Raw genomic sequence first — 16,803 nt, 5'->3', positions numbered from 1 at the left:
AACTACCTGCTTCGGAATGATACTATAGCCTGACCAGGAACATAAAAACCCTGGCATAGAGGCGCGTCAATTGCATTTGATAGTGCAACACTGAGTACAGTCGTACCTGTGTTAAATTAATAGGCTAACTTTATGTATCAGGATTCAGGATTACGGGCTAATTTGATATTTTCATAAGTTAACGAAAAAAGATTATATTATAGGTTTAAATAAATTAAATGAAACCATCAATCGAACTAGTAGGATTTATTTTCTTCTTAAAGATTCTCGGAACTGGTTGTTCCGGTATTGAAAGAGAACCTCACGGGTTGTTAACCAAGTGATGGTCCTCTTGTAGGAATCGCCGTAGGATTTATTTTATTATTCATCAATAATGAAATTCAGAACTTGAATATTCAACTGCAATGTCTGCTCATGAACGCTTCAAACTCGGTACTTCTTTCCCAATTCCATAAAATGCAACACTTACAAAGTGACAAAAAACTTCAAAATAGGTAGTTGAAACAAACCACAGCTAATTTTCATAGTGGACTGTACTATACGATAAACATGTCAGTCAATTTGACAACCTTTGTCGGAAACATTATTCAATGAAAATATTGCCGAACCATTAGTATTACTCTTCGACAAATACATTAACACATTGTGAACCACTTTTCTTTCACGACTATAAAAAGATTTTAGCAACTTAATTCACAAAATCAATTGCACACATTTAAAATAAAGTTTGTTTACACTTTGACAGCAATAAAGGTGACATGTCGATGAAGTTTTCAGTTACTGTTGCCATTAAAAGAAATTAGTACCATTAGTTTTCCGCAACATGGCGAGGGTTTTTATGTTCCTGGTCGGGCTATAAATAATTTGACGAATAAACAGTAATAAACTGATCCGATAAAGTAAATTAATTCTAAACTGCGTACTTAAAAGAGAGGGAAAGAAAAATACATTAACCCATGAGCTCACAGAACTGTCGCATCTGTTACCTACTGTGTATTCTTAGGTTTACAAGAATTACAAGAAACGATAAAAAAAACATACATCGATGTATTAGATGTTAAAATCTGTTGCTTTTATTTTAATTGTTTGCTTTAAAATTAACATTAAATGCGAAAATAATACAAAATTTAAATAATTTATAAAGATTTGATTGGTAATTGGTAACATTACATTACCATTTGAAATTATTGCCATATGAAATAACACTCTAAGCGAGAAATATTCTCTTACTCGTTTTAACACATGTCGAAAAGTATATTTATTACTCTTTTTACAAGCTAAAAGCTCAAGTGGAGCGATCTATGGGCTTCTTGCAGTTTACCAACACGACAATGGCCGAATTGTCCGTATAGGATATTTTTTATTGGCCCATACATCCCAACCTGCCATGTCTTTGGTTTTAAAAATGGCGTATACAAGCTTTTTGTTTGCCGGTTTACGCTGTTGAATACTTTCCAAGACCTCGCGTGTACTCAATCGAGTCGTAAACGTCGTGAATATGAAATTTAACTACATGTGTAGGTATATAATCAACACTGTGGACCCCGTGAACGAATTTTCGTAGCGTTATGGTGAATTAGAATGGTGCCTGTGGCTTGTCAATCTCGCACGTCGTCAGGTTACCCTTTCGTAACGTAAATACACCCAGTAAGCGTTTTGTATTTCAGATATGACAGCGTCGCAAAATAGTAGATAATGGAGAGCTCAGAAGATGATGCGGGCACCGCGACTGGCGCTTCCCGCCGTGCATCGGCGCGGGAAAGGGACATCGGACAGGCGGAGGACTACAACGCAACTGGTAGTACGCTGCAGGAACCGACCGAAGCGCGGGCCTCGTGCAGGACGCCCGCGATGTCCGAGGACAACTTTGACGGCGACAGCGTACCATCGCCGTCGGGTCAGGACGTCAACACTAGCACGGAAGCGATTCTGGACATGATCGACGAGTTCGTCGACGGCCCGAGTGCACCGAAACGACTTCCTCTGTCGTCCGCCGAAGACACTTCGGAGAGTGAATGCGTCAAGACTGACGACGAAACCATCACACAGGAAGCGCCCGCGAGTGCTCCCGAGGAGGAGCCCCCGCCTCCCCCGACCGCGTCCGACGCCACAAGTGCCAAAAGTGACCCCGACCGCGACGCGAGTGAACCAGTCGTGCAATCCGAGTGTACTGCTCCCAGTAATGTTTCATTGGATGTTGTAAACACTGATTCTGTGGAACCACAACAAGAATGTTCCAAGTCTGTTTGTGATACAAATGATGATTCTTCATCAGTAGAGAACCGACTGGAACCTTGTGGTGACTCTGAAGTGCCGCAGGAGCCTAGTGTAGAGCCCGAAGCGCCCTTGGAACCGTGTGTGGAGCCAGAAGCATCATTAGAACCTTGTGAGAGATCTAATGCACCTAGTGAGTGTCCACCCCAAAATATTCCTTCCAGCAGTTTATCAGAGACTGTGCAGAATGTTTCTGAACCGAGTGAGTGCGAGATACGAGAACGGACAGTGAAATGTGTGACATCAAGTGACTCTCGGAATGATGTAACTATAGAAAGTGCAGAATCAACGTCAAGTGACATTAGTTTAAGTGAAGAGAAAGTTAGTGGTGCAGAACAATCCACGCGATCCCCGCTGCGGAGGCGCCTCGTGCGCCCTGCCCCTGTGGACCGCCGGCCAGACTCAACGGTGTCCTCTACTGTAGATATTCACACTACTCAGCAGTCGAGCTGTGAGAGCCTCGCTAAGGATGTCTCCAGCTCTTCTGATGCGGTGCCCTCTGTACATGGTAATGTTAAGCTTGAAGAGATTAGAAATGTAAGTGAAATAAGTGTCTGCAAAGCAGAAACTTCTGTAAGTCCTACTAAAAAAATTAAACTTGTTAGACAAAAGGTCAATGCCCCTACAGTAAGCAGAGAAACATCTCGAGAGAATCAGAATGTTCAGGTGGAGCCGGAGCAGTGTCAGTCAACATCCAGTGACACCCCTTCATCTTACCCTGTCCAACCATGTCCTAATTTGAATTCAAATAGTGCTTTGAGAGCATTAATTGAACAAAAAATTGAACCAAATAGCTCACTTGTTCAAGAAGTTGATGACCAGATACCCACGAAATCTTCTAATGATGATACCCCTGTACAAAAGAGTGAAGATAGTAGTAATGAAAGCCCAAAGGAAGAATTTTCAGGGGAGATGGCAAGAGTTGAGGATGAAAGGAAAGTGTCACCTCTAAAAATAGATTTGAGTACCTGTAAAACATTTTGTGATGCTGAGACGGAGAACAAAGTAGATGGTCAAGGCAGTTCTAGCACTAATGAACATGCTCATGATGAGCCCATATCTCCAAGACAGGTCCCTAAACTGACTATTAAATTAGGAAATAAACAAACAGAGGAAAGAAAGTCTCCTGTTCCAAAACTTACAATTAAGCCTATTAAACCCCCTCCAGATAATATTGAAAGTGGCATGCAGATTCCAAATGTGACAAAGCTGAATATCAAGCCCATTTTGAAGCCCACGGAAATGTTGAGTACTAACTCCCAAATCAGTGAAACCAAGGCTGACAGTAGTGAACAAATACCAAACATAACGAAACTGAACATCAAACCCATCCCTAGACCCCCTGAAAAGATAAATGATATACATCGCAAGTCCAGCAGTAGTGAAATATCAGAATCAGAATACTCAGAAAATGATGACAGTGCAAGTACGTCTGACCAAGCATCTGCATCAGATCAGGGACCACCTGATGTAGTCCCCAAGGTTACTATTAAGCTAGGAAAACCTGGCACAGAATCTGAAGGAAAATTCTATGCAGAGAAAAATCTTCCAAAATTAACAATAAAAGGAATACAACAAAATGAAAAAGATGACCCTGAATCACCATCAAAGTTAACTTTGGTGATAAGTCAACCCGAGGACAAAAATTTTGAAAAAGTTCCCAAATTGACTATTAAAACTGTGACTAAATCTGAGGGTCAACCTCTCAGCCCAAAGCTTACAATTAAGCCCTTGAAACCACCAGACAATATTAGCAAAGAACTTGCATGTACTGCTGAACTTGACCCTCCACAGATTCCCAAACTTAAGATTTCCACTGAGTGTTTTACAGCAACATGCACAGAAGTCAAAGACAATGTACATGTTCCTAAAATCACAATAAAACCTGTCCAGAAACCAGATACTGAACCCAAAACTAACAGAAAGTCAAATGTTTGTGACAATGAAGAACATATCCCCCAAGTTACAAAATTAAATATAAAACCTATTTTGAAACCTACAGATATTGGTGAACCCTCAGAAGGGCTGGAAGATAAAGTTCCTGTAGTTTCAAAATTGAATATTAAACCTATAGTAAAGCCTAAAGATAATGATGTAGATTCTAGCATGTATGATGTACCTAAAATAACGAAATTGAATATTAAACCTTTGAAGAATCCTGAAGAAGACTCTTTAGAAGAAAAAGACTGTGATGAATTGAATGCGGACAGAGAGGAAAATAGTATACCTGTTGTATCTAAACTTAATATTAAGCCTATTGTTAAGCCAGCTGAGGAAGATACTTCGAAAGATTCGGAGAATCAATCTTCAGAAACCGGGAATTCCAGTGATGAGAACAATGATCACATACCTGTTGTTACTAAAATAAATATTAAACCAATTCTTAAACCAAATGAATCATCAGTGGGGTCACCTAAACATAAAACATCAAATGAAGACTCTACACCTATTGTAACTAAACTCAATATCAAGCCATTAATTAAGCCAGAAGAAAGTATTTCGCCTTCATCTCCCAAGAAAGAAAATTTGAAAAATGTAGATACAAAAAATTCTAACATACCTGTTGTTACAAAATTGAATATTAAACCTGTTGTTAAGCCTGAAGATATAGATGTACATAAAAGTAGAGAAGAAAATGAAGATAAAATTGTAAAAAATCCACCCTTAGTTATGAAAATAAATATGAAAGCTGTTACTGATTCTTCTTTGAATGAAAGTTGTAACACTGATAGGAACATAAATAATGTTGATGATGGTGACCATGTTCACAATAACATAGGTGAGGACATGCCTGTAATGAAACTAAACATTAAACCTGTAATGAAACCTGACAGCCCTAAACAAAAGGCTGAGAATATTGATGGCGAGAGAAATGCCGTTAGTTCTGGTTCATCTAAACAAGAAAACGAGAGCCATTTACATCATAATGAAATAAGGCAAAATTGTGTACAAGAATTGGAAAAGAGTAGTACTGAAAGTGGTCACTGTTTGTTAAAAGAGTTGATACATTCAAATTCAGATAATAAGCCAGTCAAAACAGGAAGTTCAACTTCAGAGACTGCAACATCCAAACATGATGATTCAAGAGTATCTCCTAGCCTGGTTCAAGGTACTGAGATAAGTTTAAGTTCAGATCATGTTACCACTAATGCAGGGTTGAACACAGAAGTAAATGCTGTCAGGCCAACGAACAGACAAGTAAGCTCTGTGAGAAACTGCACATTGCTCAAGAAGCTTTTGGAGAGTACTGAATGTATAAGTGAAAAATCAAATGATTCTCATACAATCATCAGTCATAATTCTCCAATTTGCAAAGAAACTTTGAATTATGAACAGTTTGATTCTGGGCACAGTAGCATGGAAAAAGTAAATGACATTGCAAATGATAGCCCAAAGACCCGAAGCCCCAGTCCAGATAAAGTGAATGATGTAAATACTCCACAAATTAGTTTAAAAATTCGTCCAATCCAAGAGCTTTGTAAAGAAGCCAATGAAAATGTAACAAAACCATTAGAAATCAATGTATCTGAAAAGCTGTCTAATCAAAGTTCAGGTCAAGATTCTCCTAGAATAATACTGAAGATAAATAAGACTGATCACGGAGCCTCAGCTAAAATAATAACTGAGGAGGTGAACAAAGGTGACACCCTGCAGCAGAGCTACAAATCTGAAAATGCAGTAGAGGTCAACGACAAGCCAAGTCCGAGGAAGAATGTCGTGAACAGGCGAAAGCAGGCGGTGGACAACAGTCCCACTATGGCGTTGGGTAAGCGATTGAGAAGCTCTAGGATCGTGGAGAACGCCGAGAAGTCCCCAATAATAAAACGAATTATGGGCAAGAGGCCGCCGACGAGTGACGCCAGCACACCAAACAAAGAATCTGAACTGACGGTACTCGAGAGTAAGAGACTTAAACTGGGTCAACTGTTGTCAAATAAGTCCTTAACAATCACCCCCGTTATCAAAAAGTCGCCGGAGGCGAAACCATTGGAAATCAAACCAGGCAAGGTGGCCAACCACACTATTGTGAATAACGAGAATTGTTCGAAAAACGGCAATTCTAAGCTGCACAATATCCTGTCGAACCTGCAGGCGAATCAGATCCAGGTGTTGCCGTTTAACGATATCAATCGTTTGGATAAGGGCGTGATAGCGACCGAGGTGGAGTCGAACACGTCTACGGGTAGTTCGGACGTGATAGAGATGTTACGGGTGGATAATTGTGAGGAGATGATGATCGCGGAGAATTCTGATTTCCGGGATTATATGGGTGGGGATGAGGTGTCGCAGGATCCGTTAGAGATTGAGACTCCTAAGACGGACGGCGAGAGTTTGAATGAGGCGTTGAGCATTCCGCCGGCGGAGTCGACGCCGCAGCCGAAGAAGCGCGGGCGGCCGCGGAAGCTGCCGCTGGTGGTGACAGACATCCCCAAGCCCGTCGTGCTGCCCGTGCCGGCTCTGGAGGAGCGCCCGCAGCGGTCGCTTCGGCTGTCCAGGTCAGTAGACATTCCTTGATTTCCTATTTATCCTCCTTGTTTATTTGTATTTGTCACCGTGAAATTGTGAATTCCGTCAGATTATAATCTGACGTAGTTAAATTACAATCTAACCTAACCTAACCCACTGTTAGTTTACAATCTAACGCGTTATATTATAAACTGACAGAGTTCACAATTTCACGTTGACATATTAAAACAATTACTAAACTAAACAATTTGTTAAAAATTAACATGTTAATGTATTGCAAAACTATAACCATTTTGAATTTATTTCATTACATAGTAAAACATGTTACAAACAATATCAGAAGGAAAAGGATTAAATAAATAGAAATTATAATAAGAAGTACCCAAGTGTGTAAGTTAGTAGGTACCTACAATATTTATTGATTTAATAAGACACTACCTCAGATCATAGAAAGAGAATAGATATGAAGTCGCGCGTAACTACAACGAGAACCAGTGTCCCCACATTTCCCCCACCACAGCTCCCACACACACATTCAACTGTGTAAAAACAAAGCGACTGAGAGTCTACGACAACATGTGCAACCGGCTTAAAAGTGCTGTGATTCAATGGCCGCGTGACGTGACGCACACTTTGAAAACTAGTGAGAGAACAAAGACAAAATGGAGTCGACAAGATATCGATACTTTAAATCGCTAGGGGCAAGGCTCGAAACTGATTTCACAAAATGCTTATGTATGAAAACCTTTTTATTATTATACGTTATTATTAACTACTATCACTAACTATTTACTTTTTAATTATGGCGATCTGCGTACCGCATATGTTTATCAAAAATAATGCCTATATTAGGCTTTCAACTAGCTCTTATAGTAATTACATAGTTGACAGTTACTAATTACTTCTACTGTTATTATTTTTTTGTATAATCTTATAATCGCAAGTAACACATCATTTTTTTATTTAAAATTACAAAATAGAAAATTATAATTTACTTCTATTTATCGATAATAGGAAACCGCATTAGAACACGAGCACGGCACTATGTTACGACCGGCACATGCGGCCGTACTGTGTATTTTCACACGACAGTGGATATCGGAAGAAATTAAATACATTGCGCAGTAGTTGAGCATGACATAAAGTGGTTGCTAACTAAATCGTCAATGTACAAGTGTGTTAGAATTTTTATCACCACTGATTTCGATATCTCAGTAACTGTTACGGCACTGAATTCGTTCGTAAAAATGTTTAGTTTTTTTTATTTATAAGCAAAATACCAATGGATTTGCAATACTTACATGTAGTAAATGACTCCATCGTTCCTGTAGTTCTTCGTTTCACTTGTTTTATTGCACGTAACGACGCATTATCCAAAATATCGGAGAACATTTCCTTAGTACGACTGAATCGCGACTAACCTAGCTACGCGGCCGATGTTCGTTTCTGGGCATATCGCGGAGACACGCGCCACGCCCCCGTTTCACATCTATTCCCTTCTATGATCTGAGGACACTACTGAAATATTGTTTTTGTTACTTTGTAAGTGAAAGTTCTCTCATAGAAGCAAGTTACAAATTACAAAGTCAGCAATTTTCTAACTAGATTCAATATTTCATATTTCCAATGCACTCACTCATACAACATTACATTATTTTACAGGGACCGCCCGACGATACTAGCCAAGCCTCGCGGGCGCGGTCGCGGGCGAGGCAGGGGCCGCGGGCGCGGCGACAGCACGCCGTCCGAGCGGCGGGAACCGGCGTCCACGCCGGAAGACACGCCGGAACCGCCGGTGGAGCGCACGCCGGAACCCGCCTCCACGCCGGAACCGCTAGACCCTACCAGCTCGCGCGTCAAGCTGCCGCGGATGACGGAAGCATTGGATAGGCTGCCGGCGTCGTGTGCAACGCCACTGTCTTCAAGGCACAGCACTGACCACTTCGATGGGCCTGAGTTGAAGGTAAGATCATTATGTCTTTGTAATGAGGGTTTTCGCGAATGAAAGATCCGCTAGATGGCGGGACGTGGATGTGGGGTCTGACTGCTGCATGATTGGTGGATTTTGACATATCTGTCAATGTCATGTCAAAAATAACCAATCATGCAGCATTTGGACCTCGCGTCTACGTATTGCCATCTGGCGGATTTTTCATTCGCGAAAACCCTCATTAAGTTTGTTGAATCTTGCGGTATAGAAAGTTACGTAGGAGCTACTGGGTTACAAGGTTTCTGATGAAATGCGTCACTGTTTTATGCCACCACAATAATTATCTAAGGCCCGGTTTCCACCAATGTGGAAACCGGGTGGCGGCGTGGAGCGGAGCTGTACGGAGCGGAGAAGAGAAGTGGAAATAATGAAATCTGACTGGTTACTCAAAACACTTCTCTGTTCTCTCTTCTCTCCGCTTTGGTGGAAACCGGGTCTAACTTAGGTAGGCCAGTTAATCAAGGCAAGGAAGGTAACATAAATGTTGTCAGCACTTTCACCAATCTGTAACACAATACTACTGTAAACTGTCAAAATATACTTGATCTAAATTGCCCCTTTTTTTTTTTTTTGGTTGGAGGAGGCCTTTGCCAAAAAAGGCACACAGACAAGAGTCAATTAGAATAATATTAAACTCAATCAATTTTAAACTCTGTATGTCTGAATAAAGGCTTATATTATTATTATAAATTGCCCCATCTATTGGTAACTGAGTATTAATCTATGTGACTGAGTTTCTTGCGCTGGTTCTTCTGAGCACTGGCCCATTTATTGTCTTGAAGCAGTGGGAGGGTACTGGGACAGGAGGGTAGAGGTACTGGGATGGTGTAAAAGTGCTTTTTTAAAGTCTACTTGCATAAATAAATGAGTTTTATTATTTGTTGCATATGTGCTGTTCGTTTCCATGGAATAAATATGTAAAAGCTTGATGGTCAAACAACAAATCTTGCCTCAGGTGGTACTGGATTCCCCGATCAAGCTAGAAGACAGCGAGTCCCGCTCCCGCGGCGGCAGCGGCGGCGGGCGCGGGGCCCGCGGGCGGGGACGCGGCGGCCGCACGCCGGGCAAGTCGCCCCGGGGGCGCGGCCGCGGGCGCGGCGGCGGCAGGGGCGCTATGTACATGAAGGTAGGGCGTTGGAAAATAGCTCTTGTTACTACTACATAGGATGCTCGATGAAAGGGCGCGGCCGGTGCCACGGGAAGGGCGCTATCTACATGAAGGTAAGAAAATCACTCTTATTGTGACTACATAAGATGCTATAGTGACTAGATGGGATGGTACGATCGCGGGCGCGGAGCTATGTACATAAATGTACGCACGGTGTTCCAAAATAGTTCTAGTCCGTACTACATAGGATGCTCGATGAAAAGGCGCGGCTGCGGCAGCGGTAGAGGAGCTATGTGCATTAATATAAGGCGTTGAAAAACAGCTCTTGTTCCTACTACATAGGATGCTCGATGACAGGACGCGGCTGCGGCGGCGGTAGAGAAGCTTTGTGCATTAATATAAGGCGTTGAAAAATAGCTCTTGTTACTACTACATAAGATGCTACCGTGACCAGTTGGGGTGGCTCGGTCGCAGGCGCGGCGCTATCTACATACAGGTATAGTCTGGTTCGTGAGCACGTCCAATGACCCCTAGCTACCCATCTTTATCCCTCGCGCGTAATTATATTGCTGTCGCGCTCGCACACTCACTGCGGGTGCCAGTCGCACAGTCGCGACAGCAACATAATTACGCGCGAGCGATAAGGATGGGTAGCTTGGGTGGGATCATTGGACGGGATTCTACGTGCTCACGGACCAGGCTTTAGTTGGGACGGTGGAGGGCGGGTGCGGCGGCAGCACTAGGTAACAAGATTGCTCCTATCACAACTATTACATAAGACAGTGCTGGATTCCCCCATCAAGCTAGAAGACAGCGAGTCCCGCTCCCGCGGCGGCAGCGGCGGCGGGCGCGGGGCCCGCGGGCGGGGACGCGGCGGCCGCACGCCGGGCAAGTCGCCCCGGGGGCGCGGCCGCGGGCGCGGCGGCGGCAGGGGCGCTATGTATATGAAGGTAGGAAAATGAGTCTTATTGTGACTACATAAGATGCTACAGTGTCTAGTTGGGACGGATGAGCGCGCGCGTGGCGTTATGTACATAAAAGTACGCACGGTGTTCCAAAATAGCTCTTGTTCCTACTACATAGGATGCTCAATGAAGGGACGCGGCGGCGGTAGAGGAGCTATGTGTATTAATGTAAGGCGTTGCAAAATAGCTCTAATTACTAGAACATAAGAAGCTATAGTGTCTAGTTGGGACGGCGGAGCGCGCGCATGGCGGTGTGTACAGAAATCGCCTTACCACTCGCTACGTATAAGATGCTACAGTGTCTAAAGCCCGGTCCGTGAGCACGTAGAATTTTGTCCAATGACCCCTAGCTAACCATCCTTATCGCTCGCGCGTAATTATGTTGCTATCGCGCTCGCACACTCACTGCGGGTGCCAGGCGCACAGTCGCGACAGGAATATAATTACGCGCGAGCGATAAAGATGGGTAGCTTGGGGTCATTGGACAAAATTCTACGTGCTCACAGACCGGGCTTTACAGTGTCTAGTGGGACGGCGGAGCGCGGATACGGCGACGGTAGTAGGTAACAAGATTGCTCCTATCACTACTACGCGGCGGCCGCACGCCGGGCAAGTCGCCCCGGGGGCGCGGCCGCGGGCGCGGCGGCGGCAGGGGCGCTATGTATATGAAGGTAGGGAAATGACTCTTATTACGACTACATAAGATGCTACAGTCATTAGGTGGGATGGTTTGGTCGCGGGCGCGGAGCTATGTACATAAAGGTACGCACGGTGATCCAAAATAGTTCTAGTTCGTACTACATAGGATGCTTGATGACAGGGCGCGGCCGCGGCAGCGGTAGAGGAGCTATGTGCATTAATGTAAGGCGTTGCGAAATAGCTTTTGTTCCTACTACATAAGATGCTACAGTGACCAGTTGGGGTGGCTCGGTCGCAGGCGCGGCGCTATCTACATACAGGTATAGTCTGGTCCGTGAGCACGTAGAATTTTGTCCAATGACCCCTAGCTACCCATCTTTATCGCTCGCGCGTAATTATGTTGCTATCGCGCTCGCATACTCACTGCGGGTGCCCGTCGCACAGTCGCGACAGCAACATAATTACGCGCGAGCGATAGGGATGGGTAGCTTGGGGTCATTGGACAAAATTCTACGTCCTTATCTAAAACAGTGCAAGAGCACTGTTTTATTATGACACCGCCTGCCACGAGTCTTTGGGCCGAGTATAGTTGGGACGGCTGAGCGCACGCGTGGCGCTATGTACATAAAGGTATGTAATTTTGCAAAATCGCTCTTACCACTCGCTACGTACAAGATGTTACAGTGTCTAGTTGGCACGACGGAGCGCGGATGCGACGACGGCACTAGGTAACAAGATTGCTCTTATCACCTCTATTACATAAGGTGGTGCTAGACTCCCCCATCAAGATAGAGGACAGCGAGTCCCGCTCCCGCGGCGGCAGCGGCGGCGGGCGCGGGGCCCGCGGGCGGGGACGCGGCGGCCGCACGCCGGGCAAGTCGCCCCGGGGGCGCGGCCGCGGGCGCGGCGGCGGCAGGGGCGCTATGTACATGAAGGTAGGGCGTTGTAAAATAGCTCTTGTTCCTACTACATAAGATGCTACAATCATTAGGTGGGATGGCGGAGCGCGGGTGCGGCGGAGGCGGCGCTCTGTACAAAAATGTCTTATGACAACTACGTATTATGACACAGTGATTAGTCGGTTGCGACGGCCAGGGCGCTATAGATAGGGTTCAGTATATGAAGGTAGGGCGTTGCAAAATAGCTCTTGTTCCTACTCCATAGGATGCTCGATGAAAGGGCGCGGCCGTAGCGGTGGTAGAGAAGCTATGTGCATTAATGTAAGGCGTTGCGAAATAGCTCTTGTTCCTACTACATTAGATGCTACATTGTCTAGTTATGACGGACGAGCGCGCGCGTGGGGCTATGTACATAAACGTATGTAGCGTTGCAAAATCGCTCTTACCACTCGCTACGTATAAGATGCTATAGTCTGGTCTGCGAGCACACTCACTGCGGGCGCCCGTCGCACTGTCGCGACAGCAATATAATTACGCGCGAGCGATAAGGATGGGTAGCTTGGGGTCATTGGACAAAATTCTACGTGCTCACAGACCGGGCTTTACAGTGTCTAGTTAGTGGGACGGCGGAGCGCGGATGAGGCGACGGTAGTAGGTTACAAGATTGCTCCTATCATAACTATTACATAAGGTGCTGGATTCCCCGATCAAGCTAGAAGACAGCGAGTCCCGCTCCCGCGGCGGCAGCGGCGGCGGGCGCGGGGCCCGCGGGCGGGGACGCGGCGGCCGCACGCCGGGCAAGTCGCCCCGGGGGCGCGGCCGCGGGCGCGGCGGCGGCAGGGGCGCTATGTATATGAAGGTAGGAAAATGAGTCTTATTACGACTACATAAGATGCTACAGTGTCTAGTTGGGACAGATGAGCGCGCGGGGCGTTATGTACATACAGGTACGTACGGTGTTGTAAAATAGCTCCAATGACTACTGTATAAGATGCTAGTGTCTAGTTGGGACAGCAGAGCGTGGATGCGGCGACGGCACTAGGTAACAAGATTGCTCCTATCACGACTATTACAAAAGGTGCTACTGGACTCCCCGGACGTCAGGGGCGCTATGAAGGTAGGTCATCAATCATCATCATTTCAGCCATAGGACGTCCACTGCTGAACATAGGCCTCCCCCGATGACTTCTATAATGTCCGGTCGGCAGCGGCCTGCATCTAGCGTATGCCTGCTACCTTTATGAGATCGCCAGTCCACCTTGCGGATGGACTCCCACGCTGCGCTTTCCAGTACGTGGCCTCCGCTCCAGAAACTTGCTGCCCCGTCGGCCGTCAGTTTTGCGTACTTTGCGCCCTGACCATTGCCACTTTAGCTTACTAATCCGTCGGTGAAGGTAGGTATAGCGTTGCAAAATCTCTCTTGTTACGAGTACATAACATGCTAGTAACTAATTGGAACGGCGGAACACGGGTGCGGCGGCGGCGCTATGTGCAAAGGTAACAAAATGACTTATGACAGCTACATATGGCACAGTAATTATCGGCTGCTCCTATTACAACTATCATCAAGCTAGAAGACAGCGAGTCCCGCTCCCGCGGCGGCAGCGGCGGCGGGCGCGGGGCCCGCGGGCGGGGACGCGGCGGCCGCACGCCGGGCAAGTCGCCCCGGGGGCGCGGCCGCGGGCGCGGCGGCGGCAGGGGCGCTATGTACATGAAGGTAGGGCGTTGCAAAATAAATCTTGTTATTTAATACTACATAATCTTATGTAGCCGCCATCCTACCTATTGACTGTATCAGACGCTACAGTCAGATGGCGGAGCGCAGTGGAACAGCGGCAGCACTAGGTAACAAGTTTACTCTTATCACAACTATAACCGACGACCCCATAAAGGTAGCAGGAAGACGCTGGATGCGAGCTGCTACCAACCTGCTTACAATCAGGCCGTCATGATATATTGTTCGTCGTCTGTCAAAAGTCAAGTAAAAGAAAAACGTCGTCTCGTTTGTCGTCAGCCAGTCCTAGTCTATGTCTTTGACCATGCAGGCTGGACGCCGCGACATCCCCATAGTTACACCAACAAGTGCTCAGAACGCGTCATAGCTTGTCTTCATTGTCCCAAAGGCGTCGTGGCCGTTTCCAGGTCGAACTTCGCGATATGAAACTCTTGCAGCAGCCACAATGTCGCAACGCATTTACGTAATTTTTTTGCTCAATACGCATCAACGGTCTTTGAATATAACAGATACAACAAACTGTGACTGGTGTCAATTACAATGCTTTTCTCTATGTCACAGCCATCTGGTTAAAGTAGCCAGTTAATTAAACTCATAGTGGGCAGTTACTTAATCGTGGATATTTGTTCCCCCGCAGGAGACGATGGGCATCTACGGGCGCGTGTGCGGGCCGGCCACGACCACGGTGCAGCTGTTCGAGGAGGAGACCTGCATGATGGACGACAACGCCACGCCCGCCAAGTGAGTCACGTGGCTTATCTCTCTCTCTCTCTCTGTTGCTTTCTCTCGCCCGTATCAGAGTAAATACAAATGAGTAGGTCATCTTCATAGAAACGCACCGAGCGCGGTTTGTATGTGAGCGCGCGGCAATACGTATGCGGCGCGCACGCACACACTGACAAAATTCAGCGCAACTCACCGTTAATCCGCATGTCAGTGTGTGCGTGCGCGCCGCATACGTATTGGCGCGCTCACATACAAACCGCGCTCGGTGCGTTTCTATGAAGATGACCTACTCATTTGTATTTACTCTGCCCGTATTCACAAACATTACTATGAAGTCTCAAAGTGCGCGTGGACGCACAGGGTGACACGCGAACTAATCACAGAGCTCTATTCAACGCTGTGCGTTCGATTTTCTGCTTCACTTAAGCAAGCATCGTTTGTGAATATGGGCGTTAGTCTCTTGTTAATCCTTGCTTGCTACTTATATGACTATCTTGGAACATTCTTAAATTCTTTAAAAAAAGTCGAACAAGTAGTTCGATTTTATTTAGAACATAAGTGTTTTAGTTGTATTGTTTTGATGGATTCCATGTTAACAAGTATTTCCTGTAAGTAGGTTTCAAGACCTCAACGGGTCCAAAGCGAGTTGTTCATACGATTAAAGTCTATTTAATAGTAAATCAAATCCATTACAACAAATCAAACATGCTTTTCTTTCAACTACCCTCCACGGAATTTCTTATTGAATGTTGATTAGTGACCGTAAAAATGCCGATGGCGTCATTCTTTATGTAAATGTTACGGCTAAAGATAGGTGTGAACATAAACTTAAGATTAGCCGGCTAAACTTAAGTTTATCTTCGACGAGGTGTTAATGTTAGTTTCTTCTATCTTTAACCAGCTAAACTTAAGTGTAACCGCAGGCCCTTGGCTAAAAATGTAGAAGGCAATGGAAAAGGAAACAATGTAATAATGTTTACTATTTTGACACGAAAACTTTATTAAAAATAATCACTTTCATTACACATACTTTTATGTACCTATGCTATGTAGGTATTCAAAATTACAATTATTACAATAATTAAATATTAATTACTTAAAACAATATCTACCTAATCATTAAAATAAAATAATAAGGTAAACCATTTGGTCATTACATAATCTTCTGTAGGTATTTAAAATTACAAAATAAAACAAAATAAAACTGCGCACGCGTTGTCTCCCCACCGCCCCCTCAAGCCCTCCGCCGGCCTGGCGCGCCCATCGAATACAGTTTTAGCCGTTTCGTTTTGGCTAATGTGCACATTAGCCGGCTAAAGATGGGATATCACGATGCAAACTAACATGTTATCGAACTTTAGCTGCTTCAAGAAGATAAACTTAAGTTTAGCCGGCTAATCTTAAGTTTATGTTCACAACTATCTTTAGCCGTAACATAAATAAATCTCTACGAATTCCATGAATGGTACAACTGAAATTGGAATGTCTTTCCAATTTCAGTTGCCAATTACGCATCTATTTACCGTGTGAAAAGAGTCATACCTTTTGAAAAGATTGCTGTTATGTACTTGTAGTAAATACTTAATTTTATTTACATACAGGCCCACACATTTACTTGACGAAGACTCGCAGAGCTCGGTTCAAAGCTCCACGAATGAGAGCAACATGAAAACGAAGAAATCTAAATTCGCAGATCTGTTTGACAGGTAAGTGAACCTACTTGACTCCTGTTCACTTCTAAGGTTCAGATTCCAGTACGCGTAATTTTTCAAATACATTTTTTATACAATAATAGACATTATATTCCAAAATGCTTTATGTACTTCCTATCAAAGACATCTATAATTTATTTGATTGCTATTGTAAATACGAGTAAAATTGCAATGCCCTTGCAGGGCCCATATGTTTACCTTACATATTTTATAAGACCTTACTGTACATGCGTGCATATTATGTGATGCAATAAATAAATGAATATGAAAAAAAAAATTGGTAAAGCC

General features: G+C 44.6%; 1 protein-coding gene across 1 annotated transcript in view; it reads left to right on the top strand.

The window, feature by feature from the left end:
- Positions 1 to 1,239: 1,239 nt before the first annotated feature.
- LOC135078200 (uncharacterized) overlaps positions 1,240 to 16,803 on the top strand; it is a 46,526-nt gene continuing 30,962 nt past the window's right edge. The window contains exons 1-5 of the mRNA XM_063972786.1: positions 1,240 to 6,770; positions 8,404 to 8,697; positions 12,180 to 12,378; positions 14,715 to 14,818; positions 16,405 to 16,509. Coding sequence (XP_063828856.1) covers positions 1,696 to 6,770; positions 8,404 to 8,697; positions 12,180 to 12,378; positions 14,715 to 14,818; positions 16,405 to 16,509 — 5,777 coding nt within the window. The 5' untranslated portion in view covers positions 1,240 to 1,695. The remainder of the gene's footprint in view (positions 6,771 to 8,403; positions 8,698 to 12,179; positions 12,379 to 14,714; positions 14,819 to 16,404; positions 16,510 to 16,803) is intronic.

The sequence above is a fragment of the Ostrinia nubilalis genome, chromosome 14 (assembly GCF_963855985.1).
Source record: "Ostrinia nubilalis chromosome 14, ilOstNubi1.1, whole genome shotgun sequence".
Taxonomy (NCBI): domain Eukaryota; kingdom Metazoa; phylum Arthropoda; class Insecta; order Lepidoptera; family Crambidae; genus Ostrinia; species Ostrinia nubilalis.
This window is presented reverse-complemented; position numbering and strand designations above follow the sequence as displayed.